General features: G+C 41.3%; 1 protein-coding gene across 10 annotated transcripts in view; it reads right to left on the bottom strand.

Annotated features, from left to right (window-relative positions):
* ARFGEF3 (ARFGEF family member 3) overlaps nucleotides 1-16,174 on the bottom strand; it is a 192,849-nt gene that overhangs the window by 141,163 nt on the left and 35,512 nt on the right. For 9 of the 10 annotated variants that reach the window (XM_055087475.1, XM_028494381.2, XM_024122650.3 and 6 more), the window contains 2 exons: nucleotides 6,981-7,062; nucleotides 2,678-2,809 (listed from right to left, as the gene is read on the bottom strand). In XM_055087475.1, the coding sequence (XP_054943450.1) occupies nucleotides 2,678-2,809; nucleotides 6,981-7,062 (214 nt within the window). Of the gene's footprint in view, nucleotides 1-2,677; nucleotides 2,810-4,602; nucleotides 4,645-6,980; nucleotides 7,063-16,174 lie in introns of those variants that run through there. The other variant, XM_028494383.1, reaches the window with a different exon arrangement.

The raw sequence follows: 16,174 nt of genomic DNA on the forward strand, positions 1-16,174 counted from the left end.
TATACAATGGAATATTACTCAGCCATAAAAAAGAAATGAAACTGAGTTATTTGTAATGAGGTGGATAGACCTGGAGTCTGTCATACAGTGAAGTAAGTCAGAAGGAGAAAAACAAATACCATATGCTAACACATATATATGGAATCTAAGAAAAAAAATGTCATGAAGAGATTAGTGGTAGGACGGGAATAAAACACAGACCTACTACAGCATGGACCTGAGGATATGGGGAGGGGGAAGGGTAAGCTGTGACGAAGTAAGAAAGTGGCATGGACATACATACACACCAAACGTAAAATAGATAGCTAGTGGGAAGCAGCCACATAGCACAGGGAGATCAGCTCGGTGCTTTGTGACCACCTAGAGGGGTGGGATAGGGAGGGTGGGAGCGAGGGAGATGCAAGAGGGAAGAGATACGGGGACATATGTATATGTATAACTGATTCCCTTTGTTATAAAGGAGAAACAAACACACCACTGTAAAGCAATTATACTCCAATAAAGATGTTAAAAATAATAATAATATTACTGTAAAGTACAGTTATCTCATCATTAATTTCCTAGCTGCTTGCCAAAAATGTTTGTCTAAAATAAAAGTATACTACAAAAAAACTATGTTAAGGCTAGGTTTATTGTGAATTGAAATATTTTTTCCCAATACCAACAATGTTTAAATTTTTAAAAACAGTAGCATGTACCAAAGGCCCTTATCTTTTAAAAATTTTTTGGATATCTAATTATGAAGAATGGCAGCCCAGATTATTGTTTTCCTTTTTTTCTGACAATGTCTGATCTATTCCCAGACATTAACTACAAGTACAAGTACCACAGTCTAGTATGGTATCATTAGAAAGTCCATTAAGACAGGCTTTCCAGGATTTCCAGCAGAGCTAACATGTGTCAACTCCTGTCCTCAGCAAGGCTAGCAGAAGGCACCACTGGGCTGGAATTAGAAAGCAAGTGTAAGTTTTTAAAACAGGTGTTTCTGTTGACATAACCATTAAACATTCCGCTCTCCTCCATAGCTCCTAGAAGAACAGGTACTTTCTCATTTTAATTTTTAATACAAATTCCTGTTTTCCATGAAAAGCTGTATTCCTGGGAGAATTTCCAGAATAATATAAAATCTGTAAGGTGTGTCTCTTAGTATGACATCAACGCTCACCCTCCAGTATTTGGAGACCTATTAGTGGAAGAAGGGTCAACAGGCTAGACTTGAAAGTCATAAAAGCGATGAATATGGCAGTTGGCCTTGCTTCTCTCAATGGTGGCACAGAGGTAGCAGAAAAGTAAAACAAATCTAAGAGGCAGTTACTCTTGGTTCCTAGGTATGCACAGCTGCCCAGTGTATGTCAAAGGATAAGGCAAAACTGGACATTCCAGAATCAAAGAGAGTTAAAGTCAGTGAGAGCTTAAGGATGAGCTAGCTCAGAGATTCTCAGTGTTTACTGTGTATAACAATATTCCTAGCCCCGCCCACTGAGATTATGACTCAGCAGCAGTACATGGTGGTTGCAGAAGTAGTAGGAATAGAAAGAGTAATGTACAATGCTTCCAAAGCACTTGCTTTGGGCCAGATACTGTGCTAAATTCCTTACAACTATCACCTTACTTAGTCCTCACAATAGTTCTGTTGACTAGGTGCTTCTATTTCCCCCATTCTCCAGATGAGGAGACCAAAGCACAGAGTGGTTCAGGAATCTGTCCAAGGAAATCCAACTAGGAAGTGCAGAAGTATTCAAACCCAGACAGGCTGGCTTCAAAGTCTGAGCTCTTAATCACTACACTAAATTACCTACCAACAGGGCTAGGGGGAGATGCAGGGCATTAAGACAATGTCATGATTGAAGCTGATCTTTTCTCTTCTCAATGGAGAAACTGAAAGCCGGAAAAGTGACATCTCTTATCGAAGATAAAAATCCTTCAGTGCATTTCCAGGAAGAAATCAACCATTATAAGACAGCAACTACTCTTACACATTTCTCTATACACACTCCTCTAGGGAGGAAATGGACAGATGACGTGATCAAAAGCCACCTCATGGGTTCCAGCTGTGTTACTCTGACCAAGGTGCTGTTCTGGGATACAGATTTCCATCCTTTTCCGCCCAACTCACTGTTCGCTCACAGGAGGGAAAAAAAGAGGGAAAAGGGATGGGAGAGACGCCATCCCAAGTGGGAGATAAGGTTCACATAATTTGAGGATGGAAATAAAGCTGTGATTCTGATATGGCTCCCAAGGATGGTCTCCCTTCCCTTAAACTGACTATTCTAAAACCTTAGTATATGTCAAAATATCATTAGGTCTTTGCTTTGTTTTACCATATACAGGCAGGCAGAATGCCTAGAATGCTCAGATCTACCCCAAGCTGCAACTACTCACATACATTCTCTCAAACGGTCACAAAAGCATTTCCTAACAACATTTGATATGCAAGATCAGGCCAAAAATCTTACGGATTTATTGCAATCGTACCTTTTTACTTACGTTGAACAGAAATGATCGTTGTCATTTCTGTTCATCGATCAAGGTTATTCTAGGGCACCCTAAGCAAGGATAATAACCATATATTCCAAATGACCACCACGCAGAGGCATTTTCAGAATAACAATGAGGGCGGGAGCACAGCGTTTGTTCCCGTCCCAGTGACGCAAACTGGGAGCCGCGTCCAACCCACCTTCATCACTTCCACCTGCAGGTCTTCGTGGAGGGAAGGCGTCACTTTCACGGTGTTCAGGATCTGATTGAGCAGCTGCTTCTCATCAGAGTCCGTTTCCATGGATACAAACCTCTCTTCCGCCAGAAGCTTCTGTAAAGAGGCACAAGGCAGTGATCACAGATAGGCTTTCCCCTGCTGCCTTATTCTGTTGTAGCTTAGCATGTACTGAGGATAATGTTTCTTACTCTGGAGGCATATAGCTGGAGGCCATTAGGAGGAGCTGCTTCTATGTGCCATTAAAAAGAAAAATGCACCAAGCCTTTGGTAAACGGTTTTTGGCAAAGGCTTTTTCTTGCTATTAGATAATTTACTCTAAATTTTATGAAGTGCAGTTCTAACGTGGTGGCCAAATAGGTCATTTGGTTGGTGGGGACGGAGGACGAATGTGCCAAGGGGAATGTAGCCCCTCACAACATTCACATTTACACTCGCCTTCTTTAAAAAAAAAAAAAAAAATTTTTTTAATCTGTTTATTTTTGGCTGTGTTGGGTCTTCTTTGTTGCGCCCGGGCTTTTCTCTAGTTGCAGTGAGCAGGGGTCACTCTTCATTGCAGTGCTCGGGCTTCTCATTGCAGTGGCTTCTCTTGGTGTGGAGCATGGGCTCTAGGCGTGCGGTCTCAGTAGCTGTGGCATGCAGGCTCAGTTGTTGTGGCTTGCAGGCTCTAGAGCACAGGCAGTGAGCAGGGGTCACTCTTCATTGCAGTGCTCGGGCTTCTCATTGCAGTGGCTTCTCTTGGTGTGGAGCATGGGCTCTAGGCACGCGGGCTCAGTAGTTGTGGCACATGGGCTTAGTTGCTCCGCGGCATGTGGGATTTTCCCAGTCCAGGGCTTGAACCCGTGTCCCCTGCAATGGCAGGCGGATTCGTAACCACTGCGCCACCAGGGAAGCCCTACACTTGCCCGTTCTGAATGTAGCTTTGTCACAGGAAAGGAGAAGGTCCTGGAGACGAGTTAATTTTTCAAATATTTACCTTTGTACTTCCTAATGTGAGCTGTCATTTACCCAGGAATTATTCATGAATCTACAAATCTTAATACCATTCCATCAGAAAATCAATCCCACAAAAACCTACACAAGAAGACAGTCACTTTCATGAGGTTTCCCAGAAGTCATTACATCTTGCAGGATAGCTCTCCTCTATTTGAGAACAATTCTTACTTTTCATAAAATTCTTTCTGAGATTAGACCAAAACCCCACTGCCTACCACCTCTATGCCCTCATCTATCCCTGGAGTCACGCAGATTAAGCTTCTAAAATATCTCAAGTCAGTTATGAAGTCCACCTAAATCTCTTCTTCTCCACACTAAACCTCCTCGGGAGCCATCGGATGTTCTCTGCGTGATATGGTTTCACAGACACTCTCCTCCTTAACATCTGGCCTCCAGTGTGCATGTAACACTTCAAGGGTGGTCTGCTGGTACAGAGCAGGAGCACCCGAGACTGCATATGAAGGTAAATGTATGGACTTTGGGTGATTATGATGTGTCAATGTAGGTTCATCCTTGGTTAAAAAAAAAAGTACCATTCTGGGAGTGACGTTGATGCTGTGGGAGGCTATGCATGTGTGGTGGGAAGGGAGTATATGGGAAATTTCTGCACCTTCCTCTCAATTTTACTCTAAACCTAAAACTGCTCTAAAGTAAGTTTTTTAATAATAATAAAAAGATGGCAGAGGGGAAAGAAAGAAATGCGGTCTTTGGTGGCACCATTGCTCTCCTATTCCAAACCTGGAATTGCTTACCTCTATAATTCTAGTTGTGTAAGATAATTAAATCTGTTTATTGCCTAAAACCAAACAAAAAACAGTAATGCAGAAGTTTAATCACATTCTCAGATCAAATTAGCTTAGTTCTAAGTCACAGCACATTCTGTGCTGACTCACCCAGAAACTTCTCATTCACAAGGGCTGCAGTGAAGCTGTTCTTCCCTATTCTGTCCTGGGGCAATTGATTTTTGAGACCCCAGTGTAGGATGGATTTTATATTTATCCCTATTAAATATGTCCTTGTCCGATGCAGCATAGGGTTGCAGCCATGAAGAATTTTTGGAATTCTGATTCATCCAGCGTAATGACCCCCTCTTCTAGCTGAATGTCACTGCAGATCCGGAAAACAAGTATTTTAAACCTTCTTCTTAGGACTCCCTGAATTTGTCTATACAGCTATACCTCATTTTATTGCACTTAGCTTTACTCCACACTTCACAGATATTGTGTTTTTTATAAATTGAAGGTTTGTGGCAACCGTGTGTCAATCGAGGCTATTGGTCCCATTTTTTCAATAGCATTTGCCCACATCGTGTCTCTAGGTCACATTTTGGTAATTCTGATAATATTTTAAACCTTTTCATTATTACTGTATTTGTTATGATGATCTGTGATCAGTGATCTTTGATGTTACTGCCACAGCTGACTGAAGGCTCAAATGATGTTGGCATTTTTTATCCATAAGGTATTTTTTAATTAAGGTATGGACATTTTTTTAGACATAATGCTATTACACACTTAAGAGACTACAGTATAGTGTAAACATAACTTCTATATGCACTGGAAAATCAAAAACTTCATGTGGCTCACTCTAATATTTGCTTTATTATGGTGGTCTGGAACTGAACCCACAATATCTCTGAGGTATTCTCTCAAAAGAGATTTTTGACTCTCATGTAATGTATGTAGGGCAGCCCAGAGTTAGTTTATATACAAAGCTGTTTTTACTTAAAGTGATAAAGACTAGAAAGCTCTTAAAAAATGCCTTAAGTTAATGGGAGGTCACAAGGGATGCTGAGAGGAAGACTCCCTGCCCCCCAGATCAGTGAAGTTCCCACGATTATTGAAAACATGATACTGTAACTTAGAGTGTTTGAGGGTTAAAAAAAAAAAAAAAGTAACTAAATGGAAAATCTATATACTACTAAAGAAAAGGGAACATAGTGGCAGGTCAAAACAAACTCCCATTCACTTTTTTTTTAAATTAATTAATTTAGTTTTGGCTGCGTTGGGTCTTCGTTGCTGTGCAAGGGCTTTCCCTAGTTGCAGCGAGCAGGGGCTACTCTTCATTGCGGTGCGTGGGCTTCTCACCGCGGTGGCTTCTCTTGTTGTGGAGCACGGGCTCTAGGCACGTGGGCTTCAGTAGTTGTGGCACATGGGCTCAGTAGCTGTGCCTTGCAGGCTCTAGACTCAGTAGTTGTGGCGCACAGGCTTAGTTGCTCCGTGGCATGTGGGATCTTCCCGGACCAGGGCTCGAACTCGTGTCCCCTATTGGCAGGCGGATTCTTAACCACTGTGCCACCAGTGAAGTCCCCCATTCATTTTTAAAGTTGGCCCAATTACTTTGGAGAAAAGAAGAGTTTTTAATAACATTGTTTAAAATTTTTTTTAATGTTTAAGAATTTCTAATGCTATTGCATATTGAGATATATATCCTCTAATTCCAATCTTCTAGGGAAAAAAAGAGTTGTAATTTTCTTACTCTTTCATATTTATTTCTCTAAAGGTATTAGAGACCTCTCTGAACTTAAAGAGCTAACGATGAAACAGTAATGTGAGAAGACATCCAACAAATGCCACCAATCCCTGGTCATGCTGAAAGAATACCCCGTAGGCTTGAACTCCACAGTGCTTGTCATTCACATACCAAACCACTTAAGAAGTCAATGTATCTATACAGCCAACAACTTTGCACCTTTGGAATTAGACCTATTATGTACGATGTAAAACAAAATGAACAAACGCTCAGAGAAGGAAATGCATTTGTGCAATTTGACTTTCCTGACTACACAAAATTTCTTTTTTCTTCCCAATCTTGTTCTGGAAACAAAACACATTAATCCATTCGTCAACCTAACCGTAGAACAGAAAACAAAACAAACTCTTTCCAGCTTACCATCATTGCTCATGACACAGACCCAGAGAACTTGAATGCATATAAGATTTGAGTTGGTATAGAACTGCAAGCATCTCTCCTGGGAGCCCTTACTCTGTTAAAAGTTTGGTGTCACAAAAAATATTTCATTTCTGTGTGGGCTTAGCTGAGTCTCCATGAGTCAGTGTCTGAACAACAAATGCTTAGCAAGATAATGCTGTACACAGAGAAATGCTGATAAATACAAGAAAATCCTGTTATCTTCTCTGGTTATTACCCAGTTCAATCAAATTTTTGTCTGGGTCTTTAAACAGCTAGTATTTAGAATGTTAACTATTTGCTCTTTCAATGCCAAAGTGGTCTGTCAATTTCTGTCATCCTGTTGCACTCAGAGCCATACCTGTATCCCTGCCAAGGCATGTTGGGCCAGCTTCACATTCTTGGATTCCAAAGCCAACTGGAGAGGCAGCAGGCATTTCTCCCTGGCAAACACATAAATAAGGACAACATGTGAGCTCAGCAACGCTGGCAGTCAAGTGATCCAAGCCTTATGTACACCCACCCCCAAATGCCGCCACACACGTACACAAAACTATGACCAATAATGAAACTGCATATGGATTTTTAAAAACACAGCAAAAAAAAAAAAAAAGCTGTGCAGAAAGCATAGCATATCATGGGAATTCCCTGGTGGTCCAGTGGTTACACTTCCACTGCAGGGGGTTTGATCCCTGGTCAGGGAACTAAGATTCCTCAAGCCGTGCTGTGCGACCAAAAAAAAAAAAAAAATCATAGCGTATCAGCAGCTCACCTTCTTAGGATGGCTACAGAGAAAACATACACAAGGACTCTCAAACAACTGTTTTGGTGAACTAACCATCACATGGTAAGTCCCTTACCAGTCCATGAACACACCTTGCTCTTTCTAGAAGTAATATAATTGCCTGTATTCAGTACACCTGGGGTGTATAACTCTAGAAATCACTGTTTATTTAGATTTCTATACCTTGCTCATTCCTCTCCCCCACCTGGCAAGTGAGGGCATCACCACCACTACTCTGCCTCATGGATATAAACTGAAATTTGATGCACTTGTCAATTTCTCCCCCAATTCAAATTGTTCAATAATCACTTATAATTTATGAATCTGCCCTTTAGTCTCCATCAGGGAGACCTAAATTTTGTGATGGATTCTTTCAATTTTTTTATTTATTTTATTTTTGGCTGCGTTGGGTCTTCGTTGCTGCGCAGACTTTCTCGAGTTGTGGCGAGAGGGGCCTACTCTTCATTGTGGTGCACAGGGGCTTCTCATTGCAGTGGCTTCTCTTGTCATGGAGCACAGGCCCTAGGTGGGAGGGCTTCAGTAGTTGCAGCACACAGGCTCAGTTTCCACACACAGGCCCTAGAGCACACGGGCTTCAGTAGTTGTGGCATGTGGGCTCAGTAGTTGTGGCTCACGGGCTCTAGAGCACAGGCTCAGTAACTGTGGCGCACAGGCTTAGTTGCTCCACAGCATGTGGAATCTTCCTGGACCAGGCATTGAACCCATTTCCCCTGCACTGGCAGGCGGATTCTTAACCACTATGCCACCAGGGAAGTCCCTGTGATGGATTTTTTTTTTTAACATCTTTATTGGAGTATAATTGCTTTACAATGGTGTGTTACACAAAGCACCGAGCTGATCTCCCTGTGCTATGTGGCTGCTTCCCACTAGCTATCTGTTTCACATTTGATAGTGTATATAAGTCCATGCCACTCTCTCACTTTGTCCCAGCTTATCCTTCCCCCTCCCCGTGCCTCAAGTCCATTCTCTATGTCTGCGTCTTTATTCCTGTCCTGCCCTCAGGTTCTTCAGAACCATTTTTTTTTTTTTTTTTAGATTCCATATAAACATGTTTCCAAGACAGAAATACAAACAAACCATCAACAGCTTTGATCCATGAGAAGTACCTGGCATCAAGTGAAAGACGAAAAAAATGGCTTTAGAACTATTTGTATATGTTGAAGCTTAAGAAAAAAATAACTGGGCCCTAAAATATGTTAGGAATAAACCAAAAGGGCTATAAAGAGAAATCTATTTTTCTGTAAGAAGCATTCACTCTAAATAATTAAACAATAGATCAAGAATTTTAATCAACCCATTATTTCCCCACAGAGTTACACTGGCATAACAAATGAAATGTTACTTAGTTTTACCAGGTTCCTCCACCCTCACTTAAACCAGAGCAGCCCCATTTTTATCTGTTTTATATTTTCAGCATAAACTGAAAGATTCATTGACTTTAGAGAGTATGAAAGCCACAGGGTAAGACTACGGGATTTCGTCATTGGAGGAATAAGGGTCACTGCTGCAGAACACAGTGAAACAGCAAGTTAATTATAGCTCTGATTCCTTCCTGTCCACCCTGCAGCTTTTCCATGGAATCCTCCATCAGCAGCTCCATGACAGATTGAGAGAGAGAGTACCAGACACTCCCCCTAACGCCGGCCACAAAGAACAAAACCAGACTATCGGAAAGAGCATTAAGCCCTCCTAATCCTTCTCACTATCCCCAAGTTACAATACCCCACTTTTATATGAAAATTGATTCACACTACAGCCATTTTTCATTAGTACATCCTTTGACAGGTGGATAAATTACCCAACCGTGCTACTTCCAGTTGGGTGGCTATGATCTTGTCGCTGTTACGGTTATCGTCAGTTTCTCTCAGTTACAAGGCAAACACTGCTAGGCAGTCAGTTAAAGCAGGAATAGCTAATTTTCCAAATTTTGTTTATTTAATCATAACCAGTTTACAAGCTTGGAAAAATTAATTGGTGAAAGTCAAGTGAGAATTAGCAGTAATGGGCCGATGGAGGAATTAACAGAAGAGCCATAGAACTTCATCTGGAAACCCTTGAAACAATCAAATTTCCACCAGGCTTAATTCACTGTGAAAGAACTTTCATCTCCAGTTTTTGGAGTCAGATCTGCCTTTGAGGGCATGGTAGCAGTGAGCAAGTGTGGATGTCCCAAACTCTTAACAGTCTCATAGCCTGGGCCAGTGAAAGTCTCTGTTGAGTGGTTGTGTGCTGAAAATGCACGAGTATTACACATTTCTCATCAAAGGCGCCAAACAAGAGTGGATGCCACATTCAGGAGCAACAAGGACCTTCCTGGAATGCTGAACCCCCTGACCCTTAGGGAGCAGCATTATGTTTGCAGATAAACAACAGCATGCTCATATTTCTCTGCCATTGACGGTATCAGTCCTTGAAATCCTCATTCTACTCTCTTACCTACTTCTACATTCACACATTTCTACTGCAGACCGGAAGAAGATTGCTGACAAATGCCAGGACTACCAGGTTCCACCACGATTCCAGGGGACATCATTGAACTGTTCTCCATGCCAGTCATGGTCACCAGGAAGGACTGGAAGATGTAATTGGTTCAGCTAGGCTTTGGTTTAATTGCAAGGTATCACCATTTAGTGAAAGGACTATGGGCTGTGGAATCACACAGACCGGGATTCAAACCCTAACAATTATAAATCGTTCAGTCTCAATTAATATACTTAACTCTGTTGAATCTTAGCTTCCTGGACTTTTCTGGAGGCGCAGTGGGGTTAAGAATCCGCCTGCCAATGCAGGGGACATGGGTTTGATCCCTGGGCTGGGAAGATCCCACATGCCACGGAGCAGCTAAGCCCGTGTGCCACAACTACCGAGCCTGCGCTCTAGAGCCCACAAGCCACAACTACCGAAGCCCATGTGCCTAGAGTCCGTGCTCTGCAACAAGAGAAGCCACCACACCGCAACGAAGAGTAGCCCCAGCTCGCCACAACTAGAGAAAGCCTGCGCGCAGCAACGAAGACCCAACGCAGCCAAATAAATAAATAAATATTTTTTTAAAAAATCTTAGCTTCCCAATCCACAGCAAGAGCATCTTAAGACCAATCCTGCAGGGTTATAGTAAAGAGTACAGAAAATATATACCAGGGGTTGGAAAACTTTTTCCATAAAGAGGTAGATAAAAAATATCTTAGGCTTTGAAGACCATACGGTCTCTGTGCTCAACGCTGCTATAGCACAAAAGCAGTCAGAGACAACATGTAAATCAATGAGCCTGGCTACATTCCAATAAAACTTTATTTACAGGACTTCCCTGGTGGCGCAGTGGTTAAGAATCCGCCTGCCAGAGCAGGGGACATGAGTTCAAGCCCTGGTCCAAGAAGACCCCACATGCCGTGGAGCAACTAAGCCCATGCACCATAACTACTGAGCCGGCGCTCTAGAGCCCATGAGCCACAACTACTGAGACCGTGTGCCACAACTACTGAAGCCCACGTGCCTAGAGCCTGTGCTCCGCGACAAGAGAAGCCACCGCAATGAGAAGCCCACGCTCAGCAACAAAGACCCAACACAGCCAAAACTAAATAAATGAATAAATAAATTTATTTTAAAAGCCAGAAAACTTTATTTACAAAAACAGGCAACACGCCAGATTTGGCCTACAGGCTAGTTGCCCAGCCCTGATACAGACAAAGGTGCAGCAAAGACCATGATTTTCTGTACAGGATAAGGAGGTCTATCTCATCTTGTCATAGTATCCAGAAAGATTTTGCAAAGGACTTAGAGCACATGTCCTGGGAGGGTCTGAGCAAGACAGATTTCTCTTAGAAAATCAGTGCTTTGAGGAAGCAGACTGACAGACTTCGTCTGGGTAGTAAACCAAGGCACTCCATCCATCCAACTATCCATCCAACCAACATTTGAGTGCCTGCTGTGTGCAAGGCACCGTCATGGATGCTTGGAAAGACCCAACGAGGAACAAGACAGAACAGATACTTGCTTTCATTTTATTCATAGGATGAAAAAGAGAATAAAAATTACTTGTTATTTCGCTTTTTAGTCTACCAGTCACTGTAACCTTAAAATAGGCATTCTTACCCTTGTTCTACATTTGAGAAAATGGAGATTCAGAGAGGGTTCACAGCCTGCCCAAGGTTACATGGCTAAAATCTATCAGAGACAATTCAAATGGAAATCTGTCTCACTCCCAAGACCAAGTTTCTTCCAACACCCTTTGGTGTCAAAAGATCAGAGCAAAGCTAGAATGGTTCTGTTTCTTAAACTTTTTTGGATCATGAACACAAATTGATCCTCTTCCTAGAGGAGCATGCAAGTAATTTCAGGGGATGCACAGGCCCCCTCAAGCCCCAACTCCACATAGATCCCAAGTTAAGAGGCCCTGCTTTCCGGAGAAAGGACCTGCCCAGCATGGCAGAAACTTCCGTGTCTGTGTAAGAGAAGTGGGCCATGTTCCCTGGCTAGGCTTAGGGTTCGTGTGTGTGTGTGTGTGTGTGTGTGTGTGTGTGTGTGTAGGAGGTGAGAAGGATTACTGACCCTCCTCAGGATCCAAGGCCTCTCAGCGCCTCAGCCCCAGCAGTCGCCTAGATGAGTGTCACGAGCCTCAGATCACGACTTCGACAGGAAACGAACACACGTGGGGCACAACTGATTTCACTGCTTGTTCTGTGGTACCACAAAAACCCTGCTGCCTTAATTTTTTAAAGTGATTTTAAATAAAAGAGAATAACAGTCCTGTTAATTGAGTCTCAGGATGAAATGTATAATGAAGATGCAATGTGGCACACACTCAGTCCCCTCTGCACAGAGCATCTTGGAATAAATCACCCTTTGATCTTGCTAGATGAGGCCTAATTGGGGAAAGGGCATACCAAAACCAACATTCAGTTACATCAAGGGATTATTTTTTATGCACAAGCATGTGAAAGATCACTCTTGCCTAATTAAATATGGACAGTGGCCCCAGGTTGCATGCCTTGGCATGTGATTATTTCCTAAAGAAGAATAATTAGCAGCTCTGCTCATGCACGAGGAAGACATTGTCCCATGACAGTGTCTGGTTGTGTCAAGGAGACTTGAGTCTCTCTCCTTAATGTGTTGTCACGGTTCACAGACCAGCTTCATTGGGCTGGAAGATAACAATGGACAAAGGGATATTAAAATGGGTGAATAGGGGAACAGATAGGCTTTACCAAAAATTACCTTTCGATCATGAGCACAGAAATGAACTTTATGTAAAACCAAACCTGTTTCGGAATTTTAGGTTGCTTCCTCTTTGATGCGCTACATGGGATGAAGCACAAAGATACCTTAGATTTCTGAGGTCTGCTTATACTGCCTACTTCTAGGATTCTATGATCTAAGCCATTTATTCAGTAACTGTCTGGATTCCTTCACATAATAACCATGGCTCTGATTGAATATCAGTGGCCTGTATGTCCCAAGTACCATGTTCACACCGTCATATTTACTATTTTATTACGTAGAGATTTAACGGTTGACAAAACAGAGAGACTAGACTACCTGTCCAAGGCCACATGTTTGTAAATGACAAGAGCTGTGATTTAAATTTAGACCATCTGTCTTCAAAACCCCTGTTCTTTGGCCTCCGCCAGCCGACAGCTCCCCACCAACTGTGGCATATGGCACCCTGCTTTACAAAAGAGCAATCCAGATGTCCACCCGTTTAAAAGAATGGGGACAGACATCAAATAAGTAATGTAAATTATCTTACTGTGAGGGGTCATTCATGAAGAAATGTGTTACATTTGACAGTTGGAATGTAGTTATGAATGTAGTTATGGAAAGGTATATACAGTTTGGATGAGTGGGATAAATGCGGCTTTGGATCTAGCTGCTGGGTTCAAGGACAGCCATCACTTTTCCTAGTAATCACGACCTTTCCTAGTTTGAGTACAGAAGGTTTTTCAGCCCCTTGTTGTGACACTTGGGATATTATTTGTGTTTATGAATACCGATGCTTTAAACAGTTTGCAAACAACAATGATGAATTTTCATTGACTAAGCTTTCACCAGAGCCAATTCACTGAGCCAGTTGGAACTGAATTGTTTCCTTAATTGATCTGCTCTGCAGTGCAGTTAAAATGTTTCCATTTTATTTCTACTTTCACTCCCATTTTTATGACATTATCTTCCTCAGTAACCTCTATATTTCGCAACAAAGATTAAGTTCCTCCTTCAGGAACTGTTCTAGGTCCTAGGGATACAACTGTGAACAACATAAAATCCCATTTCTCCTGCAGGATTTCGAGATGCCTTAGCAGGCCTACTGCGATTATTAAGTAGCACATATGAAACTGCCATTTTCTGTACATCGGAAAGGGTTGAATATCCATAATTTTACATGATTCACCGTTAAAAAGAATCCTAAATAGAGACAACAAGGTCCTATTGTACAGCACAGGGAACTATAATCAATATCTTGTAATAACCTATAAGGAAAAAGAATCTGAAAAAGGATATACATATATATGTATAACTGAATCACTTTGCTGTGTACCTGAAACTAACACGACATTGTAAATCAACTATATTTCAATAAAAATTTTTTAGAAAAGAATCCTAATATAATGTGGTTATGCTCATATTTTCCCTCAAAATATACTTTTATTATATTTCATTATAAAAGGCATACATGTACATTACAAAATCCAAACAATACAGAGAGACACACACAATGAAAATCAATTAGGACACTACCTAAGAAAAGAGCTGGGCTGAATGCTGACCATGGGTATGTCCAGAGAGTGGCATGGAGAATCTTTCATTTTCTATTTATACTTTCTATTTGTATTAATTTTTCTATAATAACTCTAGAGTATACTGATATAATCTGAAGAAAATATTCATAAAGCCATAAGGTCACTGGCTCCTCACAAGTTAACCTCACAGCATTTTCTTCTCCTGTTCAGCTCAAACAGGTGAGTGAATCTGCACATACACAGAGAAAATATTAAACATGGAACTCATTTTCTTCCTGGCACTTACATCAACAGTCCAAGTGTTCTTTTTAGCAATTATATGTACACTTCTTGTTTATAAAGTAAACCTCTATTTACCTGATGGGCCTCACTCTGCTAATAGGTTTTTGTAATGAGAGGATAACTGCAGACAATTTAGTAGGTTATCAATCACCTGAAAATTTTTAAATACTATCTAGATTTTTATCTCTGCTATCTGACATGTCTAATTAAAAAATAAGCTGTAAAAGAATAGAAAGCAAAATAAATACAAAAACATTTTGGTATACTATTGTAATAGGGAAATGGGTTTAACTTTTTCAATTTAATATTCTTGCAATATTTAAAAAATACAAAACACAATAGGTCAAGAAGATAATTTATAAGGGTAAATTTTTATTCATTTTGAAAAAAAATGTTTTCCAATGACTTATTGAGACATGTAAGTTACATATAACATTGTAGAAGTTTAAAGTGTACAACAAAATGATTTTATATATGTATATATTGCAAAATAACAACCCCAATAAGTTTAGTTAACAAGAATCACCTCACATAGTTATAATTTTTTTTTCTTGTGATGAGAACTTTGAAGATCTATTGTCTTAGCAACTTTCAAATATATAACGTAGCACTATTATAGTCACCATGCTGTATATTATATCACCATAGCTTATTTATCTGTGAAAAAAATTAAAGGTGGCTTGGTATTTTCACCCGCAATCTAGAATTATCAATACTACTACTTCTACCGAAAGATATAAATTCTATGTAATCGGGGGAAAAACACTAAAAGTTTTCTTTTTTTTCCCCCTAGAGGATAAAAAAAGAGAAAATAAAGTCCATATTAATCATAAAGAGGTTGTTTCTGATTTTTTTTATTAACAACTACTGAGCATCTATTATGTCTGGGGCACTGCACATGGCCCTGAGTAAAGAACAGAGGAAAACAGATATCATTCCTTTTCAAGATAAGGGCAAGCGTAAATGTGTACATTCACCTTCTGAATGGATGAATGCGTAAACAAACGAACAAATAAATAAGTGGAAAACGCCTAAGAAATGTTAACATAAAGGCCATTTAAAGATTGGTTGAGGGCTTCCCTGGTGGCGCAGTGGTTGCGCGTCCGCCTGCCGATGCAGGGGAACCGGGTTCGCGCCCCGGTCCGGGAGGATCCCACATGCCGCGGAGCGGCTGGGCCCGTGAGCCATGGCCGCTGAGCCTGCGCGTCCGGAGCCTGTGCTCCGCAACGCGAGAGGCCGCAGCAGAGGGAGGCCCGCATACCACAAAAAAATAAAAAATAAAAATAAAATAAAATAAAGATTGGTTGAGCTTATAAAAATAAACAAGTCCGGTAAAAATTAAAAAAGACCAAATCAGGTGGCATTCCCATTCCATTGGATACAGCACTCTGTGCTGGACACAACATCCTGGCTTTTCTCTTTGGATGGAGTGTTCTGTCACTTTCAGCCAGAGGATTACTAACTGGTACAAGGGAGAGCGACAGCGGATGTCACAGAAGTGCCAATTGTTAAAGCCTTAGTGAGCCACACCCCAGGCTAAGGGCCTAGGCACACAATCTCATCTAAGCTGCACACCAACCCAACGAGGAAGGACAAATGTTATCCACATTTACTGATGAGGGAAGTGAAAGGGAGAGAGGACCAGTCACTCCCGGACAAGGGCTGGAGCAGCGCTGGACCCCTGCACTCAAGCTCCTTAACAGCATGTGACGTGAATGGTTACCATTTGTCACTCTC

This window comes from Physeter macrocephalus, chromosome 10 (assembly GCF_002837175.3).
Source record: "Physeter macrocephalus isolate SW-GA chromosome 10, ASM283717v5, whole genome shotgun sequence".
NCBI lineage: Eukaryota > Metazoa > Chordata > Mammalia > Artiodactyla > Physeteridae > Physeter > Physeter macrocephalus.